Below are 20715 nucleotides of genomic sequence, written 5' to 3' on the forward strand. Positions count from 1 at the left end.
CCTGATTTCCAATTATCACATTCATAATACATAACAAAATATTCCCCTCCCCCAAAATACAATCAATAATCTCATGATGGACGTGGTGGCCTTCTTATTTGCATTTTTGGCCTCATCTTTCTAATTCCATAAGTTGGTTGGCTGGGCTGTTGTACTGCAGTGTTGGGTGGTGGTCCTGGTGCTGGTGGGTTTGGGGCTGCTACTGTTGGGTGTGGTGCTACAATTGGTGGGGTTGGTGTTGCAACTGGTGGGGTTAGTGCTGCAGCTGGAGTGGGTGTTGCAAGTGGAGTGGGTGTTGTAGGTGGTTGACTTGGTGGTGGTTCACTTTGTGTGGGTTGAGTTGGTTGTGGTGCTGTAGCTTCAGTGGGACGTTCTTCACAGCCATGGACAAGAAGTGCTGGACAATTGTTCCTCTTGTGCCCAAGTGCGCGACAAACTGAACATCTCTTTCTATGACCACCTGGCCTCATTTGGGTGTTATCTTTTCTAAGTTCCCATGCTTCCAGCCTTCTCTTCTTCTTTGGTCTCCCTGACAGCCTTCTTTTAAGTGGTGGTAGAACATCAGGAAAGGCAGTTGTTTCCCAAAAAAGTTGACCATTGGCAGGAAGAACTATGGAGTTGTATATCTCTTCATATGTTGTACGTCTGAACCAATGTGGAATGTAATCTTCTGCCTTTAAGTTGAGGAAGTTCAGTGCAGCAATTGCATGGCAGCATGGGATCCCACTAATGAGCCATTTCCTACAGCTGCATTCCTGGCTTTCTATGTTGACAGTGAACTTGTCTCCAATTAATGAGACATGTCTAACTTCAAACAACTTCTGACCTGACCAACTGTAGGAGGATCAAAGTGAAAAATTATAAACATAAACTAGGACCAGATTGAAAAGTACTTAACCCTAAACTAGGACCAAAGTGAAAAATTTTAAACCTAAACTAGGACTAAATTGAAAAGTACTTAACCCTAAACTAGGACCATAGTGAAAAATTTTAAACCTAATGTAGGACCAAATTGAAAAGTACCTTGGTATCCAATACTTAGTTTGTTCAGACTCTTTTGATAATCTGGCGTGTATCTTAGGGCATATATCTCCCTCGTACTTCTGCACCTTGGATCTATTCTTGGACCACCTTTTCATAATATACAAACGGATGTCTTCCAGCATTGAGATGATTGGCTTGGACCTTGCATCCACAATAACGCTGTTGAAGGCTTCACTAATGTTGTTTACCAACGTGTCACATTTGGCTTGCATGGTAAACCTAGACCTGGACCAATATCTGCCAAAACAAATTTGTTAATCTTTTGTTAATCTGGAGAATTAGTGATATTGATAACTAATCTTGGTGGTATTGCTATTAGGTATTTGAAGGCCTCCTCGTTCACTTCTTTAATATTATGAATTTCTCTTTCCCATGCTCTTGGGTGCGTGCTGGTTGCAGCCTTCCACATCAAGCTTTTTAGTTGCTTGCTTCCAAACTTTTTTTCTGAAATTGTTGTACAAATGGCGCATACAAAACCTTTGCTCAGCGTCAGGTAATAGGTCTTGTATGGCAGGAAGCAAACCTTATGTATATACTAGTCAGTTAGTTTTCATATTACAAAAATAGAAGTACAATGAACATAAAAAAATATGGAAACATATTACCTTTTGTTGGTCGGACATAAATGTGCAGAACCTACATACATCAGCACCTCTCAGGTCCTCAATCAACAACTCCAGAAACCAGCTCCATGTGTCTTTGTTTTCAACTTCAACTACTGCGTAGGCTATAGGAAGCATCTGGTCATTTGCGTCACGACCTACAGCAGTTAGTAGCTCACCCCCATATTGTCCTTTCAAAAAACAACCATCAAGGCCTATGATGGGTCGATAGCTTACAAAACTGTCCTTGCATGCCTTTAGACAAGTGTAAATTCGCATGAAAATCTTCTCATCATTAACATCTTCCACTTTAACTTTAACTGTGGATCCGGGATTTGATCTAATTATCTCATGAGCATAATCATAAATCCTTCTATACTGATCTATAAAAGATCCTTCAACCACCTTTGCTGCTAGTTACTTTGTCCTATGAGCCATTGAAACTGACACCTTTGTATTCCATTTCCTTGCAGCTTTATTACGTATATCAACCAGCTTCAAATAAGGATTTTCTATTAATATGTTGTCTAAGGTTTTACTCAACCATTTTGAATTCATCAAATTTATACTAAATTCTCTACTGCACTTATGACGGTTTTGAACTTTCCTAAGCTGCCATGTTTGACAAGAAACCAGAAATCCACAATAAAGGGACCAGTCACACTTCCCTTGAGCCCCTAAACATCTCACCCGCACTCTTTCCTTGTCATTTTTGTCAAACTTCAGGTTCCTACCAGCATGAACAGCATACGTTCTTACACCATCAACAAATTGTTCCTTGTCCACAAAGGTAGTCCCCACCTCCCATCTGTAATCAGCCATAGACTTTGGTTTCTTAAATGTACCAAAATAACCACTCATCCCATCATGTCCTGTCTCACTAGCATTGCCTTCAATGCTACACAACTCTTCTGACTCCCAACTATTATCAGACAGTCCTCTATCTCTACTCATCCCATCATGTTCTGATTCACTTGCACTGTCTTCACTATAATGGTTTTGTGAACTAGGACCAACTTCACCTGACCCCAAACCTTGACCATAATCAACATCTATTTCTACATCAACTACGCCTTCAGTACCTCCATTACCACAACCCTAGTCCTCTCCATCACTATCTCCTAAACAGTCTGCATCAGAATCAATCCAACTATCAATCTCAACCCTTTCATCATCACAATCCCTTTCATTATCCAACCCTTTATCACCTTCAGGAATATTATCCAACCCTTTATCAACTTCTGGATTACCCACATTATCAACTCCAACTTCTTCTTCACCTGTACCCACATTCTCAACTCGCACTTCTTCTTCACCTGTACCCACATTGTCAACTCCCAGTTCTTCTTCACCTGTACCCACATTCTCAACTCCCACTTGTTCTTCCAAATGCCCAGTACCTTCACCCACAACATCGTCAGCTACAATCTCAGGAGAAGGAGAAGCACACCTCCTTAAACTGTCAACCACTTCATCTTTGTCTGATCCAATTTCAGTCTCTTCGTTCCTAGCATCTTCAAGTGGAGCAGACCTTACATCTTCAGGTGGAGTAGACCAAACTACAATCTTAGTTCCTAGTACCTCAAATTCACTAACAGCATGATTGTTTTCTCCACTCTCTATAGGTCTCCCAGCATCTCCTTCAGGTTCCACTATATTATCATCTACCTAGGCTTCATCAACTCCATGCACAACAAACATATGCACTTCACCATAATGCCTTGTGATATGAAGCATATTAAGTGCACTTGTGTCATCATTCAAAGGGTGCAACAACATATCTACACAATAACACAACCCCTTTATGCTATGATACCCCATTTCCTTAAGAGACCCCAATATTTCAAAATAATTCCAGTGGCAGGATCGCATGACCAATGAGTAGTTTCTCCACCAACATACTTACACCACTCATTTTCAGCAAATTCACCACGGTGGTGGACCACAACCTTAAACCTTTCATCAGACATTGGAAACACACAAAAAACACACAAAAAAACCTGCAAATGGTAAACAATGTTTAAATGGGGGAACAAATACTACATCTATAACCGACAAACCGACAAACCGATAACTAACCATGAAACCCACCCCACCACAGATAGCGACAACACAAGCAATTAAAAATGGTGGGTCACCAATGAAAACAATAAACAATGCACCACCGAAAAAGCAACTACAATTTAAAGATTCCATGGAATGCATAAACAAAACCCTAATCATTAACACTAAACCCAATCAATTCTGACAAACAGTAATAACCTAAAGCAGGACATACCTTCACGATGAAATCATTTTTCCCTCCGCAGCGATTGACCAAAGATGAGCGACGAAATCCACAATGCCAGAATCCTTAATGCGACCCGCAAATCCACAATTTCAAAAAGCGAGGACGAAATCCCTAATTCGACCCCCAAATCCACAATTCCATATAAATAACCCTAAACCTAAACCCAATTTAATGAGATATTAACCCTAAAACGAATTCGCAATTTCAATTAAATGCTCAGCACAGTGCAAACGGACACGTCACTGAACAGTATCCACGTCACACAAAATCCCCACGCTAGCACTGTTCCGTTAACGATATAGACGGAGTTAATGAAAAGGAGTTGATTGAAAAAAAATTACCAAAAGTAGGACCAAATTGAAAACATTTTCAAACGTAGGACCAAAGTGAAAAAAGTCGTCCTAAACTAGGACCAAAAGACCATTTAAGCCTTTTATTAATTTAATGAAATAAATGGCTGAAAACTTGAGAATGGAAGGGTTTTCTAGAAAAAATTAGCACAAAAACTGAGAGTGAGTTGGTGAGGTTGTGTTGAGTGCGTGCAAAGAGAGAGACGTGAGAGTTGAGAAGGAGTCTTGAAGGAGGAATCACGAGCTAAGGTTAATTGAGATCAAGAACTCAAGGATGTGTACACATTTAGTTTGGGGAGCTGGAACTCGTAATTTTATAGTTTGAATTTAATTGCATGATGTATAGCCTGATTATGCCTGAATTATTTGCTGTCAACACTTAAATTTCTGGGTTTCTGGAAAATTTTCAGAAACCGCCTAGTGAGTCTTCAAAGCCGCTAGGCGATGCTTGTCATTTTCTGTTGAATTCTGGGTTCCTGATAAGAATCGCCTGACAACATGAATTGGCCGTCAGGCGACACAACCTCGTTACCCCATTTCTAGGTTTTTGAATGAAGGGCTTGGCGGTGATAAGAACCCGTCAAGCGACACGAGTCAATTTTGTCTCATTTTTTATGTTTTGGGCTTCTGCGTTGATTCTAATCGGGGGGAAAGTGAGTTGCAACTGTTGGTTGATTGTTGGATGCTAAAAATTGTTACATTTTGTTGTGATTATGAGTTAATTGGGGGAAATTGGAATATTATGGTATATTCTAGTTTTAGGGATTGAATAATTGGGGGTTCTTGGGTTTAGGAATCTATTTTATCGTGAATTGGACTGAGAGTGATTTTTTATATATTAAAATTTGATGAATTGGCAAAACAATGATGATGGTGAGTTTAAGGTTCTAAGGTGCAGGAGATTCTGTAAAATTTCCAGAATGTGTATCTACTACCTGGCGGCACCATGTTTACTGCCAAATGCCAGATGAGTGACATTGAGTAGTTGGAATTGCAGCGAGATAAGGAGTTTGTGTGGGGCAGTTTTGGGTATGTAAAAGTAGAGTTGAAATATGTTGGCTACGATATTAGGAAGATTAAGTAATACATGGAGTGAGAATAGAAGGAATTCTAAATTGTTAAGTTGTGTTAAAAGATTTGAATATAATAATAGTGTAGTAGAGGTCCAAATAAACCAGAATCTTGTTGAATAATGAGGTATAATCTAATTTAAGTGTTGGGCTGTGAGGTGGAGTCGCATAAGGTGAAGAGGTGTTATAATTCTAAGGTAAGGTATAATTGGTATGTTACTTGTAATTGAGTAGAGATTGATGTAACAAGTTGAACACAGTGATAGGTTTCAAGTTTGTTTGTGACTCTAGCCTATAGTTGACTAATATGGTTTGTCCTAAGCTGAATCAAAGGGACTTGTGTAGTCAAGAGAGTGAATCTATCAATGACGATGAGTATGAAAGTAAGGTATAAGATATGTGAGTTGCAGGACCGTGGAGTAGGACTTATGTGTTGGTAATTATGCGAGGTGTGTGAAGACATTGAGAATGATCAAAATCTAATCTAAGGTGTCTAAATCAGAACAATTCATTGTACTGGTGTAGCGCCTGGCAGTGGGGTTTGGACCGTCAGGCGATAACTACAATTACAATAGCTTTGGAAGCGTGTGGCGCCTGGCGGTAGGGTTCGTTTCGCCAGGCGATAGTTGTAGAATCAGAGGCTCTAAAGGCGTGTGGCGCCTGGCGGTGTGTGGTGCCCGCCAGGCGGTCTGGAACAGAATTTCTCTTGGCGACTTTGGAGCAACGTCAGGCGATAACAAAGAGGTAGAATGCTTGTTTGCTTTTTATGTACGTGGTCTACAAGGCTTTGGTTATACCTTAAAGACCGGCTTGGTGGAGTGTTCCTTGAGTTGTGGCTCAGAACGTATCCCTTGAGTTGTGGCTCGGGATAAGGGTTAAGCATGTGGCATTCCTTAAGTTATGGCTCAGAATAGCATCTCTTGAGTTGTGGCTCGGGATGACGGATGAACACGAGAAATCCTTGAGTTGTGGCTCGGATTGGCGAGTGTTGTCAGTCTGAGTGTGCAAGTTATAGCTCATACGGATGGGTCCAGAAGATTGTCCTCCTCAGTAGTTAGCTGACGAGTTTGGTAGTCTTGGGACACTATGAACTATGTTCGTATTGGGAACTCCACCTGGTGTTACAGAGTGTGGTCCGTAGCAGGTTCCCTCACGTGTTCTACAAGTTGTGGCTTGTAGGTGTGACAACAAGTGCATCTTGAGGTATTCATCAAAAGGCGTAAAACATTGATAACATGGTGGTGGTCGTGTGGCATGGAATCAAAGGATAGAGTTTGTTTGATGTGTGTATGATTATATATGTTTAAATTATATGTTTTTCACTTGTCAAGGCTTGTTACACGTTTACATCATATGACTTTGTAGATGAACTTTTTATTAATAAAAAAAATTAATATCTAACCAATATACACTAATTTATGATTAATTTAAAGTCTAAAATATTGAGAGGCTAAAATTTTCATAATAAAAATTAAAATAAACCATTTTACAAACTTAGTATACATTTGATAAGATATTCATCTAAATTATAGTCGTAGATAAAATTATATAATGTGTTGTTAGCTCTTAATTTTTAACTTATTTCGATAAACTCTTCATATTTACGTTTCTAAATAGTCTACTCAAATAAAGCTTTTATCTTGTTATCTTATTTCTTGAAATAATAATAAATAATAAATCTTAATATTCAAACTTTATTTATGATTACAATTTTTTAAATTATTATTGTACTATGAATTACTGTTTTACTGTTACACTCCTAAACATTATTGATTTAATGCTCCATTATTGTTAGTATTATTTATTTTTTAATAAAATATTTTAGAAAAGAGAGAACTATTTTAAATTATAACAAAAATAATTTTTTATACAAATGTTACTTAAAAGTTAATTTATTTAGAAATTAAATAAAGAAATTTAAAATAAATTCATTATTAAGTTAGTTTTATCAAATAATTTCAGCTTTACGTTTCAACTTTTAGCCAATTTTAAAGTAGTCTTAAAAGATTAAAATAAAAATTTTAAAAGTTAAAGAAATAAGTTAGAGAAAAAAAAAAAGTATAATTTATCCTAATTCTATTATGGAATCTCTTTCATATGGTTATTATCTTCTTTAAAGAAGGGTTAATATGAGAAAATTAAAGAAAGTTCTGATGTCTAAGGTTGACAAATAATAATGATAAGTCACTAGTGTATTCATCAGGAACACAACACAACTCAGTCAGAAATTATGTATAAGAATTCCAAGTGGCCTTATTCCTTCACATTCTAAGCCATTACTTATAAGTTCTTCAAATTTTAACCAACTTTATGCAGAGCAAAAGCAGTGCTATCAACTTTTCCTGGATATCCCAGCACCATCTCAACTATCATTTCAGAAGTCCCCAGAGCCTGCAATAATTTCTTCATAATCAGAAGAAAATTATCTAAATGTTTGTTCAGAGTGCATGCTAGTGTTAACAAGCAACAAAGTGATTTTGCAATAAATTATCATACACTGTAAGTTGATTCTATATAGCTACTTTAGGATCCAATTCAAGAAATTTATAAACTTTTTGAGTTAAGAAACAGATTTTGAAGAAATTCATATAAAGATTAACTATATTTTTGTTCCCTAAATTATAATGTAATTTTGTTTTTTTATCTATCTCAAATTTTGATCATATTAGGTTGTTAGGTTCTCCTACTTAAGAAAGAAATGCATGGATGCAATCCTACACATCCAATGATGTTAACTGTTTTTTGACGTAACAAATGGTTAATTACGCTGAACTTTTAAGATGTTGACATGTGTATTAGAGTTAGTTGAGTTAGTTTTCTAAGTCTCTATCTCTGTATCAATTGAGTTGATCAATAAAGCATTATGATTTCTATCTCTGGTTTTTATCTTCTGTTACCCCCTACACACTAACATGGTATCAGTTTGGTAATTACCCTCCTTCGTTTCTGCCTTTCCAGTCTTTTTGCTTCTTCTCTCTGATCAACCATGGCTCACCCAAGCCAAAACCCTCCGGATCATGTCATAAATCCGGCAAACCCCTTATACCTCCACCCCGGAGAAAACCCAGCACTCATCCTTGTTTCACCCGTTCTCACCGAAAACAACTTCCATCAGTGGCAAAGAGAAATGATGGTCGCTCTTGAAACCAAGAACAAGGAAGGGTTCATCAATGGCAGTCTTCTATGTCCGCCCATCACCGATTCCCTACATGATGCCTGGCGTCGTTGCAATCGAATGGTGATGTCTTGGCTTATACACTCAATGAGTGCTTCGATCAAGCAATCTGTTATGTGGATGGATACAGCTCGAGACATATGGATCGATCTTAAGGACCGATTCTCTCATTCAGATAAATTCAGGGTGGCAGATCTTCAAGATCAAATCTTGCACTGTAAACAAGGTGATTCTAGTGTTTCTAAATATTATACCCGATTAAAGATTCTCTGGAAGGAATTAGAATTGTATCGTTGCGTTCTTGTTTGCACCTGCTCCGTATCGTGTTCGTGTGGTTTGCTTGCAAAATTACATAAAGAAAGGGAGGATGACTGTGTTATTCGTTTTCTAAGAGGGTTGAATGATGATTACTCTCAAGTTCGTTCTCAAATCATGATTATGGATCCCATGCCATCTATTGTTAGATCCTTTTCCATGGTTCTCCAGCATGAAAGAGAATTCCTTCCCATGGCCACCACTGGTTCCCCTCAAGATTCAGCTGCTTTCTCTATTCAATCGGGTGAGATTTCCAAATCTGTTTCTTCCAATAAACCATTAAATGGAAATAACAGGAGTCAAAATTCTAAGCAACCTAGAAATGCTAAATTCTGTGAAAAGTGCAAGAAAACAAATCATACCATTGAAACCTGTTTCTGGCGCATTGGTTTTCCTGCTGGCTACAAAAAAATCTGGTCGTGCTGCCTCCTCTGGAGTTAACTCCTCTGCCAATTTGGCTGAAGTTGATCCTGATACAGTTTCACAACAATCTCAAATGGTTGAAGCAAACACGAATGACCAGTTTACCTTTTCGAAGGACCAATATCAAGCTATCTTAGCTCTTCTTCAACAATCAAAAACTGCTTCAGCTTCTGTAAACACAACGCAAATCTCTGTTTCTCCTTCAGGTGACATCTCTTCCTCTTGGATTCTGGACAGTGGTGCCACTGATCACATTTGTCCATCCAAAGTTCTTTTTAAATCTTTATCACCTATCACACCTATACATATCAAATTGCCTAATAACACCACTGTCACTGCTTCCTTTTCTGGCACAATTAACCTTGGCAATTTGATTCTTAAAAACGTTTTGTACGTACCAGATTTTTTTGCCTTCCTTATTTCCATTCCTAAACTCCTTTCATATACTGACTGCATGATTATTTTTTGTGAACAAATGTGCTTTATCATGCAGAAATCAACATTTCAGATGATTGGTGCAGCTAAACAGTGTCGAGGCTTATTCTACCTTCAACATTCCAGTACAGCCAAACAGAAATCATGTGATTCAGTTTCTCATATTAGTTGTATTATACCTCAGTTTGCTAATGTTGTTTCCAATAAAGAGCCTATGTTATGGCATCTTAGGTTAGGACACACTTCAAACAAAATTTTGAAACACATGTCTCTCATATACACTGATATACATTTCGATTATGTTCAACCTTGTGATACTTGTCACTTTGCTAAACAAAAGAAGTTGCCTTTTTCTCATAGTACAAAAAAAAGCCTCAGGTTCTTTGAATTAGTTCATGTAGATATATGGGGGCCCATTGCAACATCTTCTATTGATGGTTTTAAATACTTCTTGACTATTGTTGATGATTTCACTCATTTTACATGGATTCATCCTTTAAAGCTCAAATCTGATGTTAAAACCATATTACCTTCATTCATTCTGCAAACTGAAAATCAATTCAATTTGAAACTACAACACATTCGGTCTGATAATGGAAAAGAATTCCTTTTACATGATTTTTATTCAACAAAAGGAATTTTTCATGAAACCACATGTGTTGAGACTCCTCAACAAAATAGTATTGTTGAAAGAAAGCATCAACATTTACTCAATGTTAGTCGTGCATTGCTTTTTCAAGCTCATCTTCCAACCTGTTTTTGGTCTTTTGCTGTTAAACATGCCACTCACATTATCAATAGGCTTCCCACTCCTTTTTTAAAATTAAAATCACCATATGAACTACTTCATGGACACTCTCCTGATTTAACTCATTTATGAGTTTTTGGATGCTTGGCTTTTGCTTCCACCATTCTTGTTGGACGCACTAAATTTGACAAAAGGGCAACTAAAGCTATTTTTCTTGGTTTTAAACCGGGTACCAAAGGCTATATCCTTTATGACCTTTCAAGTAAAATCATTTTCATATCTCGAAATGTTGTTTTCTATGAAACCCATTTTCCATATGATACACTTCATTCAAACACACAAGACACAAATACCACTGTTGAACAGTTTGATTGTATCATTCCTTTACAAAATTTTGTTTCCCCAATGCATGACAATTCAAGTATTCCTTTACAGCAACATGACATTGTTAATATTGAATTTGCATCACATGATTTCATCCAGCCCACTGAGCATGATATTATTAATATTGGTTCTGCATCACATGATTCTGATGAGCTTACTGAATGTGTATCACGAGTTTCTACTCGTTCCAAGAAGCCTCCCCACTATTTGGCTGACTATCATTGTCCCACCATTTCTTCCTCTAATGTCACCTCAAGTACTCCCTATCCTTTGCATTCTTACCTTTCTTATTCTAATTGTTCACAATCTCACACAACTTTTTGTCTTTCACTTTCTGGTACATATGAGCCAACTTCCTTCAAAGAGGCTAATCAAATTGATTGTTGGCAAAGAGTTATGAAAGCTGAATTGGATGCCCTTGAAAGAAATAAAACATGGTCTCTCGTTCCTCTCCCTCCAGGAAAGAAAGTTGTGAACTGCAGATGGGTTTACCGAACCAAATTCAGAGCTGATGGCTCCATAGAAAGGTATAAAGCACGCCTAGTCGCCAAGGGCTTCACTCAAACCGAGGGAATTGATTTCTTTGAAACTTTTTCACCTGTTGTCAAGCTCACAACAGTTCGGTTTCTTCTCTCTGTTGCTATATCTTGTGGTTGGTTTTTACATCAACTTGATATTGATAATGCCTTTTTAAATGGTGACCTTGATGAAGAAGTATATATGAGGCCTCCTCCCAGTTTGCTCCATTCTTCCACCAATTTAGTTTGTAAGCTTCATAAATCTTTATATGGTTTAAGGCAAGCCAGTAGACAGTGGAATGCCAAACTCACTTCTGCCCTATTACACTTTGGCTTCACTCAAAGCTCCGCTGATCATTCCTTATTTGTTCAGAAAACACCAGCTGCTTTTACTGCTCTTTTAATATATGTTGACGACATAGTTATAGCTGGGAAAAATATTCAAACCATTGCACACATTAAGTCCTATCTTAATGATCACTTTCATATCAAAGATCTCGGAGAATTGAAATACTTCTTAGGGCTTGAAATTGCCCGTTCTCAACGTGGATTGGTTATTAATCAACGGAAGTATTGTCTTGATATCATTTCTGACTTTGGCTTAACAGGTTGCAAACCTGTCCCTTCCCCTGCCAACCCCTCTGTCAAGTTGACTACCACTGATGGAGAACTTGTCTCTGACCCCACGATTTTTCGAAAGCTCATTGGCAAGTTATTATATCTCACCCATACACGGCCTGACATTAGCTTTGCTGTTCAACAAGTCAGCCAATTCATGATAGCTCCAAGAACTTCTCATTTACAAGCAGCCTCCGCATCCTCAAATATCTCAAAAATGCTCCTGGCCAGGGTCTGTTTTATCCTGCTCATAACCCTCATAGACTTCAAGCTTTTTCCGATTCAGACTGGGCTTCCTGCAGCACAACACGCAAATCAGTCACCGGTTATTGTGTTTTCTATGGCCACTGCTTAATATCGTGGAAATCCAAAAAGCAATCCACTGTCTCCCGAAGTTCCACAGAGGCTGAATATCGGGCTCTTGCTACTGTTGCCTGTGAAATTCAGTGGTTAAAATACATATCTGACGAATTATCTCTGGCTATTCCACTGCCTATACCCACCTTCTGTGACAATCAATCTACTATCCAGCTTGCTAAGAATCCCTCCTTCCATGAAAGGACAAAACACATTGAAGTAGATTGCCACTTCATTCGTTCAAAGATAGTTGACGGGCTCATTGTTCTCTCTCATCTTCCTTCTCAACATCAACTTGCTGATGTTTTTACCAAAGCTTTACATCCTAATCCCTTTTCTGCTTTTGTTTCCAAGTTGGGTTTAATCAATATTCACAACCCACCTTGAGAGGGGGTATTAGAGTTAGTTGAGTTAGTTTTCTGTTGTTGCCGTTATAGGGTTTGTTTTTCCCTTTTTCTCTGCAGAGCTTAGCCCTATATAACTAAGTCTCTATCTCTGTATCAATTGAGTTGATCAATAAAGCATTATGATTTCTATCTCTGGTTTTTATCTTCTGTTACCCCCTACACACTAACAATGTGGAAAACTTGTGAACTTATCCAACATGATTTGTTGTTTGTCACGACACAAAACAATGAACTATGTGAGCAAAAAGGTCTGCATCCATACATAGGATCCTAACAAGATCAAAGTTTGAGAAAGAGATAAAAACCAAAATCGTATTATAGGGATCAATTAACCCTTCGTATAAATTAACGTATGGATTACTTTGAATTTAAGAAAAGTATAATTTTAAGTGTTTATACATTGTTTCTCGGAACATGCATAAGAATTTAGTATAACAGAGAAGTGAGAACTGACCATTGAAAGTCCACACCCTTCGTGTCCAGCTGCAAGGAACACATTTGACAAGCCAGGCACAGGCCCTATGACTGGCTTTCCATCAGGCACTGACAATGAAAAGATTATGCAATCAAATATAACATGGTCTCTATGTACATAGATTTGGGAAATGTAAATACTGTATCAGTTGTTCAACTGCATAAGATAGCAAAGAGATATTGTGACTCACTATAAGGTCGTAATCCTGTTCTCACTTTTCTACTTGCACTTAGATCTGAAAGGGAAAGCGTTTTCAATTTGGGAAAGAATTCTCCAGCTTTTTTCCATATGTGACTTACCACAGACTCATCCAAATCGGTGTTGAAACCAACAAATTCACGGCTACTCCCTAGAAAGTAGACAAGATTTTGGTTTGAATAAGTAAAAGAATTGCTAAAATTCTGAACTAATAAAGAAGCATTTGCATCAAGTGCAAAAGTTTATCTGTTTCATGAAAACTAGATAGCTGTTTATCAAGAAAATCATTACAGGGTTGGTCATGTTGATCCAAAAGATAAGACTTTTCAATCCAAAAGCACATCTGAACAATTCAATAACGCCAAGACATTGTTCCCCAATAAACAACAAAACACCATCTTGTATACATGCAAATGAAACCATGAGTCATATAACAGCCACCATAGACACTGTTTGATAGGAAATACTTTGAAATACAAAAGATTATTCAGTATAAATTATAGTCAGAACTCAAAAGCAACATATGCAATCATCTGATGCATATGGGTCATGGAAAAGAAGTTTACCAAGTTGAAGATTCCCTGCTGCATCTATATTTGCTGTCATTGAAACAGATAAGTTTTGTTCAGGATCAGACGATTCTGTACCAGAAATTGTTGAATGTTTGAGATAAGCTGCCTCCATCAAGCCATGATTCAATTTAAGGAAGTTGAAATTCTCAAGCACGAGTAGATGGCCCTTTACACCAAACAGAAGAATGTATAAAAGGAATGTAGGAATCTACTGAAAGACCTTTTACAAATTAAAAATAAAGAAGTCTATCTAAGATACCCAAAGACAAGACTAAAATGGAAGCAGAAAACCCAAAACTAGAGGCTCTAAACCGAAAGTTCAAGTAAACAATAGTCATAAGCTTCTTGAAATGAAAATAAATAATAATGCAAAAGCAATACATCACATTCCCTTGGTTCCAAGCAAGAAACAGAATGGATTGTCAGGAATGAAAATTCCAAAAACTGTATATAAACACACCTTTCTGGGTTTTACAGGAACATGTAAATCCATTTCCCAATTTCTAAACAAGTCTTGCATCAAAGAACCAGTCCAACAACCAGCTGCAACTATAACTGCTTTCTTGCTGTATATTATGTTGTTGGAAGTCTGAACAGCTTTGACCTCCCCATTGATATCTGACCTAACCACAGAATGATGCAAAGCAAAAAACAAAATTTGTTTCACTGCTTTCAGTGTCAGAGTTAGTGTGCAACCCAAAGAATGGGAAAAAATTAAACCTGATGAAGCGTTTCACTGGGTCATTGTAAAATTCAGTATATCTTCCTTTTGCTGCATAACTCCTGTTAGCCTACACAACAGCAGTAAATTTGTAACTATGAGTCCGAAGTCATATACCAGCTATGTTGCAAGTTTATGGTAGAAAGAAAAATGTACACTGTAATAATTATTTACATGTTGCAAGCAAAAGATAGGGAAGGAGAAATGAACCAAGAATACAAAACCTTTTCAATATATGCAACAGTCCGACGAGCATCCAATTGGCAGTCATCTGGTACAAATGCAGCTGCACTATATTTGTCAACCAACAGATCAGGTTCCTTTCTAATCAGTTCACTGCTACTTAGGTACTCTGCTTTCAACCCAGCTTCACAAAGTTGTTTCACCCACCCCTTTAGCATGTCTGATTCTTCTTCAGTTCTACCAATTAATAGGCTCCCTGTAGATCAAAAGATATGCCACACCATTGTTATGATCGTAGGGAAAAGAGCTCTAAATTTCCATGATTATAAATATCAATGCCTTATGCATACTGCATATCATATGACACTTATTGAAGATTCAATAGACACACCCTAACTGTTTCAGGATAATCCATAGCAACCAATTAGCATCTCAAGCTCACAATCATAGGATAGCATATATAATAATTTCTATCATTCTTAACCCAGAGAATTATGCAGGCAGATCTACATTTCTTTGGAAATCAGCATGATCTACAGAAAGTGATCTCTCTTTTTACATACAAATTAGAGGTTCTCTGATGTCAAAAAAGTGCTTTTAGGAAATGTTTAGATATGTAGCCACATGGCACCAAAAAATCTGCTTGATAGAAGAGGGAATGGCTTTGAACAATGTTCCCTACACTTCAAGAACACATGTGTCATTGATGCATTCTATCAAACAAAAAGAAGACATCTAAAATACTCCCTACAAAATTAAATGTACTTATTAGTTATAATTTGAGAGTATTTCTTCAATATGACAAGCTACCATCTTGTGATTTTACCATCTAATGGTTCTTTTTTTCATCATTTATAGCTCATTTAATGAAAATAAATTGTTTCCCACAAAGTCAGAGAATACTTATAGTTTACTCTTTGTTTTTACATATATAAAAACCTCTAAACAGAAAACTCAAAAATAAAAATAACTTCTAACAGTTTGTTACCTTCACCTCCCATTTTCTGTGGGAAGTTACATATGTGGGTTGCAAAGATGAGGGCTTACTTGAAACCTCAAAAGTGTGTAGGATATGGCTAAAATGGTAGTATTCAAATTCCATTACTTGAAAACTTAACAATAACACAACTCAAAAGTCCCAATGAAGAAATGGCAAAGGGAAAGCATTTGCCATCATACAAGAATCATTACTCTAGAAACTGTCAAGGAAGTTTGGGATCAGTTGAAGGAGGAGTTTCAAGGAAGTGATAGAACAAAGAGGATGCAAGTTATAAATATAAGAGTTTGAAAGTGTCAGAATGAAGTACAATGAAATGTCCAAGAGTTCATTCACAGACTATTAAAGGTGGTCTCATGTATAAGGTTGCATGGTGAAAAACTGAGTGATAGTGATCAATGGTGGTAGAAAAACTCTTAGTCTGCCTTCCTAAAAGGTTTGAGTAAAGAATCTCCTCTCTAGAAGAAAATAAAAAATTTTCCAAGACAACACTGACCGCATTGGTGAATCCTCAACAAAATGGAGTGAAAGACTTTTTGGTCTTAAACAGTGACTAACCAAATGTTTGGTATTTGAAAATGGTATTTAAAAGACTTTTTGGGCCAGTACACACCTTTGTTTTTATGCAAAATACATTGTCAACAAAGACCTTAGAAGAAAAAACACCTTTCAAAACATGGTTTGATAGAAAACCTTCCTTGAAAATTTTAAAAGACTTTTGTTATGTCTATTATGCCCTTAATGCATACGCAAAAAGAGGTAAGAGGTAAGTGATATCATAAGTTAGAAATTTGTACTTTTTTAGAGGTACAAATAAAGACTCTGAAGGATATCTATCATCAAGGCAAAGTCTATTTGACATTGAACGATCTGAAGTGGAAGGTTCAAATGAATAGACATCAAACTATGATATTGAAGTACCCATTAGGGGCACCAGATCATCATAAGATGTATATTGAAGATGGAAGAAAGCTTCAATTGAGACTCTTAAGACGTGGCTTTTAAATCTAACTCAACCTCACAAAACTAACTTGTAAGGTGAGGTTTGCATCTACTTATAAGTCTAACTCAACCCCACAAAACTGACTTGTAAGATGAGGTTTGTTTCTACTTATGTACTATGAATTTGTCTTATCTCAAGTCGATATGAAATCTACAACAAAACCTATTGACAATGCTAAAAAAGCTGAAAGTGGAGAATAGAAGACTACCATGCAAGAGGAGATACATAAGATTGAGAAGAATAATATATGGCAACTCATGAATAGAACCAAACGTAAAAAGGTAATTGGTAAGGTGGATTTACATAACCAAACTAAACTTTGATGGATTTGTAAAAAAACTACACTAGAATGGTGGTTAAAGGGTATTTTCAAGAGGATGAAGTAAACTATTATGATATGTTTGCTCCTCTAGTTAAACATGATACTATAAGATTATTGACAACCTTAGATACAAAGTTGGATTGGAAAATTTTTCGTTTTGATGTCTTGTTAGCCTTTCTAAATGAGTCTTTTGAGGAAGAAATTTTTGTTAAATAGCGAGAGGAATTTCAAACCAATGATAAAAAGGTATACAAACTTTAAAAGGCTCTACCTTATTTGAAACAAGCTACAATAGCCATAGTACATTAGAACTAATGGTTACCTTCTAAAATAAGTCTTTACACCGAATGAGAATGAAGTCACTCAGTATGTCAATTGGGAAAATCACAAGTATTAGAGATCTCAAATAGGCTAAAGATAAGACCAAATTATAGTATATAAGAGGGAGCAAATTTTACCTTATGGAGCCACGAATTAGGCTTAAACTCACTACCTTAATATGGTATCATGCCACCAACAATTGGACACCCCTCGATTTTCATGCTCGATGTCCTCAATGTGAGGGGATGTGTTAAAATTCCACATAGATTAGAGTTAAGACCAAATTATAATATATAAGTGGGAGTAAACTTCACCTTACAAAGTAAATTTTATAGGATTAAGTTAGCTTTAAACCCACCACTACCTTAATAACAAAATCCCCATTCAACATAGAAGAACAAAGCATATCAAGGTGAAATATCATGCAGTCAAGGAAGAAAAAAAAATTAGAAGAAATCATATTAGAGCATTGCAGTTTTGATGAACATTTAACATTATATAATGGCGAAAGCTCTTCCAAAAGATAAGTTCAAATTGCTAAGATCAAGACTTGAGGCATTGAAGAAAACATTTCAAGAAAACGTATTAGAATTTGAGAATATCTTTTAAGTATGATGAAGATAATGTTATGCCTTTTTTTTCTTTATCATTTATTTGTCATTAAATAAATAATAAGTTGAGTCTCAAACGTATGAGAAGATCCATAGTTCACTCTTTGTTTTACCAAGAGAATACCTCTTGAGTAAATAAGAGCACTTATAATGATTACTTGTTACGAATGAGAAAGAGGGTTCTCTAGCCCTACACAAGCAGTTGGATTTTTTTTGTAATCGTGAAACATTCTCTTCTAAAGACATTTAAAACTTTTTCTTCATTTTTATCTCACCTGAATCCCACCAAACTTTATTTTGCATTTACTCACATAATCTCTTCCACTGTCAGCACTTCAAGATTACGAGTTCTCTCTATAGAGGTGCTGTGAAAGCAATTGCATGTAAAAGGAAAAACCATGACTGTAACACAACCAGACACACACTGCACTGATGGCTTACAATTAAAGATGCAAAATTTTATATGCAGCTTCAAATTTTGAGATACATTTGAATGTCTCCCTTCCAAATGGCAGGTGAAACAAAGAAATTTGTAGACACATAGAACTACATACCACATACCACATTTTTTCCAGCCCAATTCCACCATAGGATCCAAGCCTTGCTCTTCTATGCTGTGTGCCAGCATCTTCCAAAGTTGATGGCTCCTCTGAGAAAGATCCCATATAGCACTCCCAGGGGTTTTGTATATCATCCACAAATATCCCTGTCCTAAAACCAGCTCAAATTTATCATTATACCTTTGGAAAAGCTCATGACCGTTGTTCAAGAGTTTTTTTTTTTTTTCCAAGAAAGAAGCTTAGATACAATGATCATTTTCAAAATATACAATTACCAACATACTTCTTTCACATTGGTAAAACAAATTAAGTTATAAACCATTTTCAATGTAAATCACTTTTTTATTGTCTACAAATAGAAATAGTAGCAATCTCATTTATTTCTTGAGATATTTTATAACGAAAAAATTCTATTTTTTTTCATTATGGTACAATATTACTATTATTTTTTATTACATATATCATAAATAGTTATTTATGATTTTATAACACTACCTTTTGAAGTTTAAACGCAGAATACTTATATGTGAATTATAGGAAATAATAGTATGGGAGCTACACACGAACACCTATTATGGGCTTTCATTGTCATCACCTACAGACAGTGTGAATACTGGTCTGCACTCTGTAATTATACCAATGCTTACACATGCCATAAATGGGTTGAATGTGTCAAAAATTATTTTTTTTAACCCAATAATTATAACTTAAGCTCATGACTTATATCGCAGGAATTATCATGAATTATCATATAAAATTCGATAAAGCAGAGATAAATTATTACATCTGTTTAAAAATTATATAAAAAACCTGTATAAGAATTATTTTTTCAACAGTTCTAAAGAATATTATTAAATAAGTTTTGTATAGGCATGTATGTACACGTAGGCATACTTTTGTTAAAATTTGGTATTTAAAAAAAAATCATATCATGTTAAAAATCTTATATTAATCAACCGCTTCTTAAATTATGAAATTACTATACGTAAATAAATAAAAGTTTAATTTTTACAAGATTAAAGTGAATTTTTAGTATTGTAAGTAGATTGATTAGATTTAAGGTGAGGGGAAATAAGAGATGGAGGTTGGTATACCTGCGCCAGTGGAACCAGAACAAGGAACTTCCTTATCGATAATTGCGACGGAGAGGTCGGAAGAGATGAGGAAGTGGCGAGCGATGGTTAACCCAATGATGCCAGCTCCCACTATCACAACGTCATAGGCGTCAGCCATAGCCACAACTTCGTTGCTCGCACTCTCACTCATCTTCTGTCTGCTTGCTTTTCGATCGCCATTCTTCACTCTTCATTTTCCTATTCTTTTAAGTGTTCCTCTGTCTGCTCACTGTACAAGATCACAGCAGTGAACAGGGAAGAAATATATATGTAACCGACAAAAGAAAATGATAGAAATAAAATTAACCGTTCATCTACTTTTAAAAGGCTAAATTATTATTTAGGTTAATAGCATTTTCATGCACTGAAGAGGCAATTATAAATTTAATATACCATTATGCCACTAAAACAAAAAGTGCAGATTCTGGGAATGGAGTCGGCGTGCTCAGAATGAAAATAATTATAATAAGAAAAATGATATTCTAACGTCCTTTCTCTTATTTTGTAACCTGGTAGTTGATGTGTATTTAATTTTTTAATTTGTGTTTTGATTTGCAAAGACATTGTGGGAGCGGGTGAAAAGCGAAGGGAGAAAATGTTCAACCACACCTAAACAATTAGAGTTTCTCTCTTCTGTAGAACACGAACAAAGGATGGAGAAGACGAAATGTGACTCGAGAGGTTGAAGTCGGCGTTATGCATGGAGAACACGTACCTAGTTTGCAAGGGTCATCCTGTGAATGAAACTCTCCTCATAATCAGAGGTCACCTCGATTCTTACACCACCAATGGAGGCTGCAACGGTTTCTTCAACTCATGTTGAATCGGCATTGGTGATTTCTACAACGAGGAGCTGCTGACATAGGCTCTGGACCCTAAACGAAAGACGAGATTTCCAAGT

At 36.4% G+C, this 20715-nt stretch overlaps 2 protein-coding genes across 3 annotated transcripts; both read right to left on the reverse strand.

Moving 5' to 3' along the window:
- Nucleotides 1–57: 57 nt before the first annotated feature.
- Nucleotides 58–1460, reverse strand: LOC114183127. Its single transcript, XM_028070022.1, has 2 exons — nucleotides 1024–1460; nucleotides 58–834 (listed from the first exon to the last, which is right to left on the reverse strand). Exons 1-2 carry the CDS (start codon nucleotides 1254–1256, stop codon nucleotides 72–74), a joined length of 996 nt encoding a protein of 331 aa, XP_027925823.1. The 5' UTR covers nucleotides 1257–1460; the 3' UTR covers nucleotides 58–71.
- A 6047-nt stretch (nucleotides 1461–7507) lies between these two features.
- LOC114183737 (glycine oxidase-like) lies at nucleotides 7508–20224 on the reverse strand. Of its 2 annotated transcripts, none has more exons than XM_028070861.1 (10): nucleotides 20208–20224; nucleotides 19794–20043; nucleotides 18701–18850; nucleotides 14927–15141; nucleotides 14702–14772; nucleotides 14442–14604; nucleotides 13976–14147; nucleotides 13402–13560; nucleotides 13191–13279; nucleotides 7508–7759 (listed from the first exon to the last, which is right to left on the reverse strand). In XM_028070861.1, the coding sequence occupies exons 2-10, from the start codon at nucleotides 19963–19965 to the stop codon at nucleotides 7655–7657; spliced, it is 1296 nt and encodes a 431-aa protein (XP_027926662.1). In that variant the 5' UTR covers nucleotides 19966–20043; nucleotides 20208–20224; the 3' UTR covers nucleotides 7508–7654. The 2 variants fall into 2 exon arrangements, with proteins under 2 accessions (XP_027926662.1, XP_027926664.1); XM_028070863.1 differs by having other exon boundaries at nucleotides 7508–7747; nucleotides 20208–20223.
- Nucleotides 20225–20715: the final 491 nt, after the last annotated feature.

Source organism: Vigna unguiculata, chromosome 5, assembly GCF_004118075.2.
Source record: "Vigna unguiculata cultivar IT97K-499-35 chromosome 5, ASM411807v1, whole genome shotgun sequence".
Classification (NCBI taxonomy): Eukaryota; Viridiplantae; Streptophyta; class Magnoliopsida; order Fabales; family Fabaceae; genus Vigna; species Vigna unguiculata.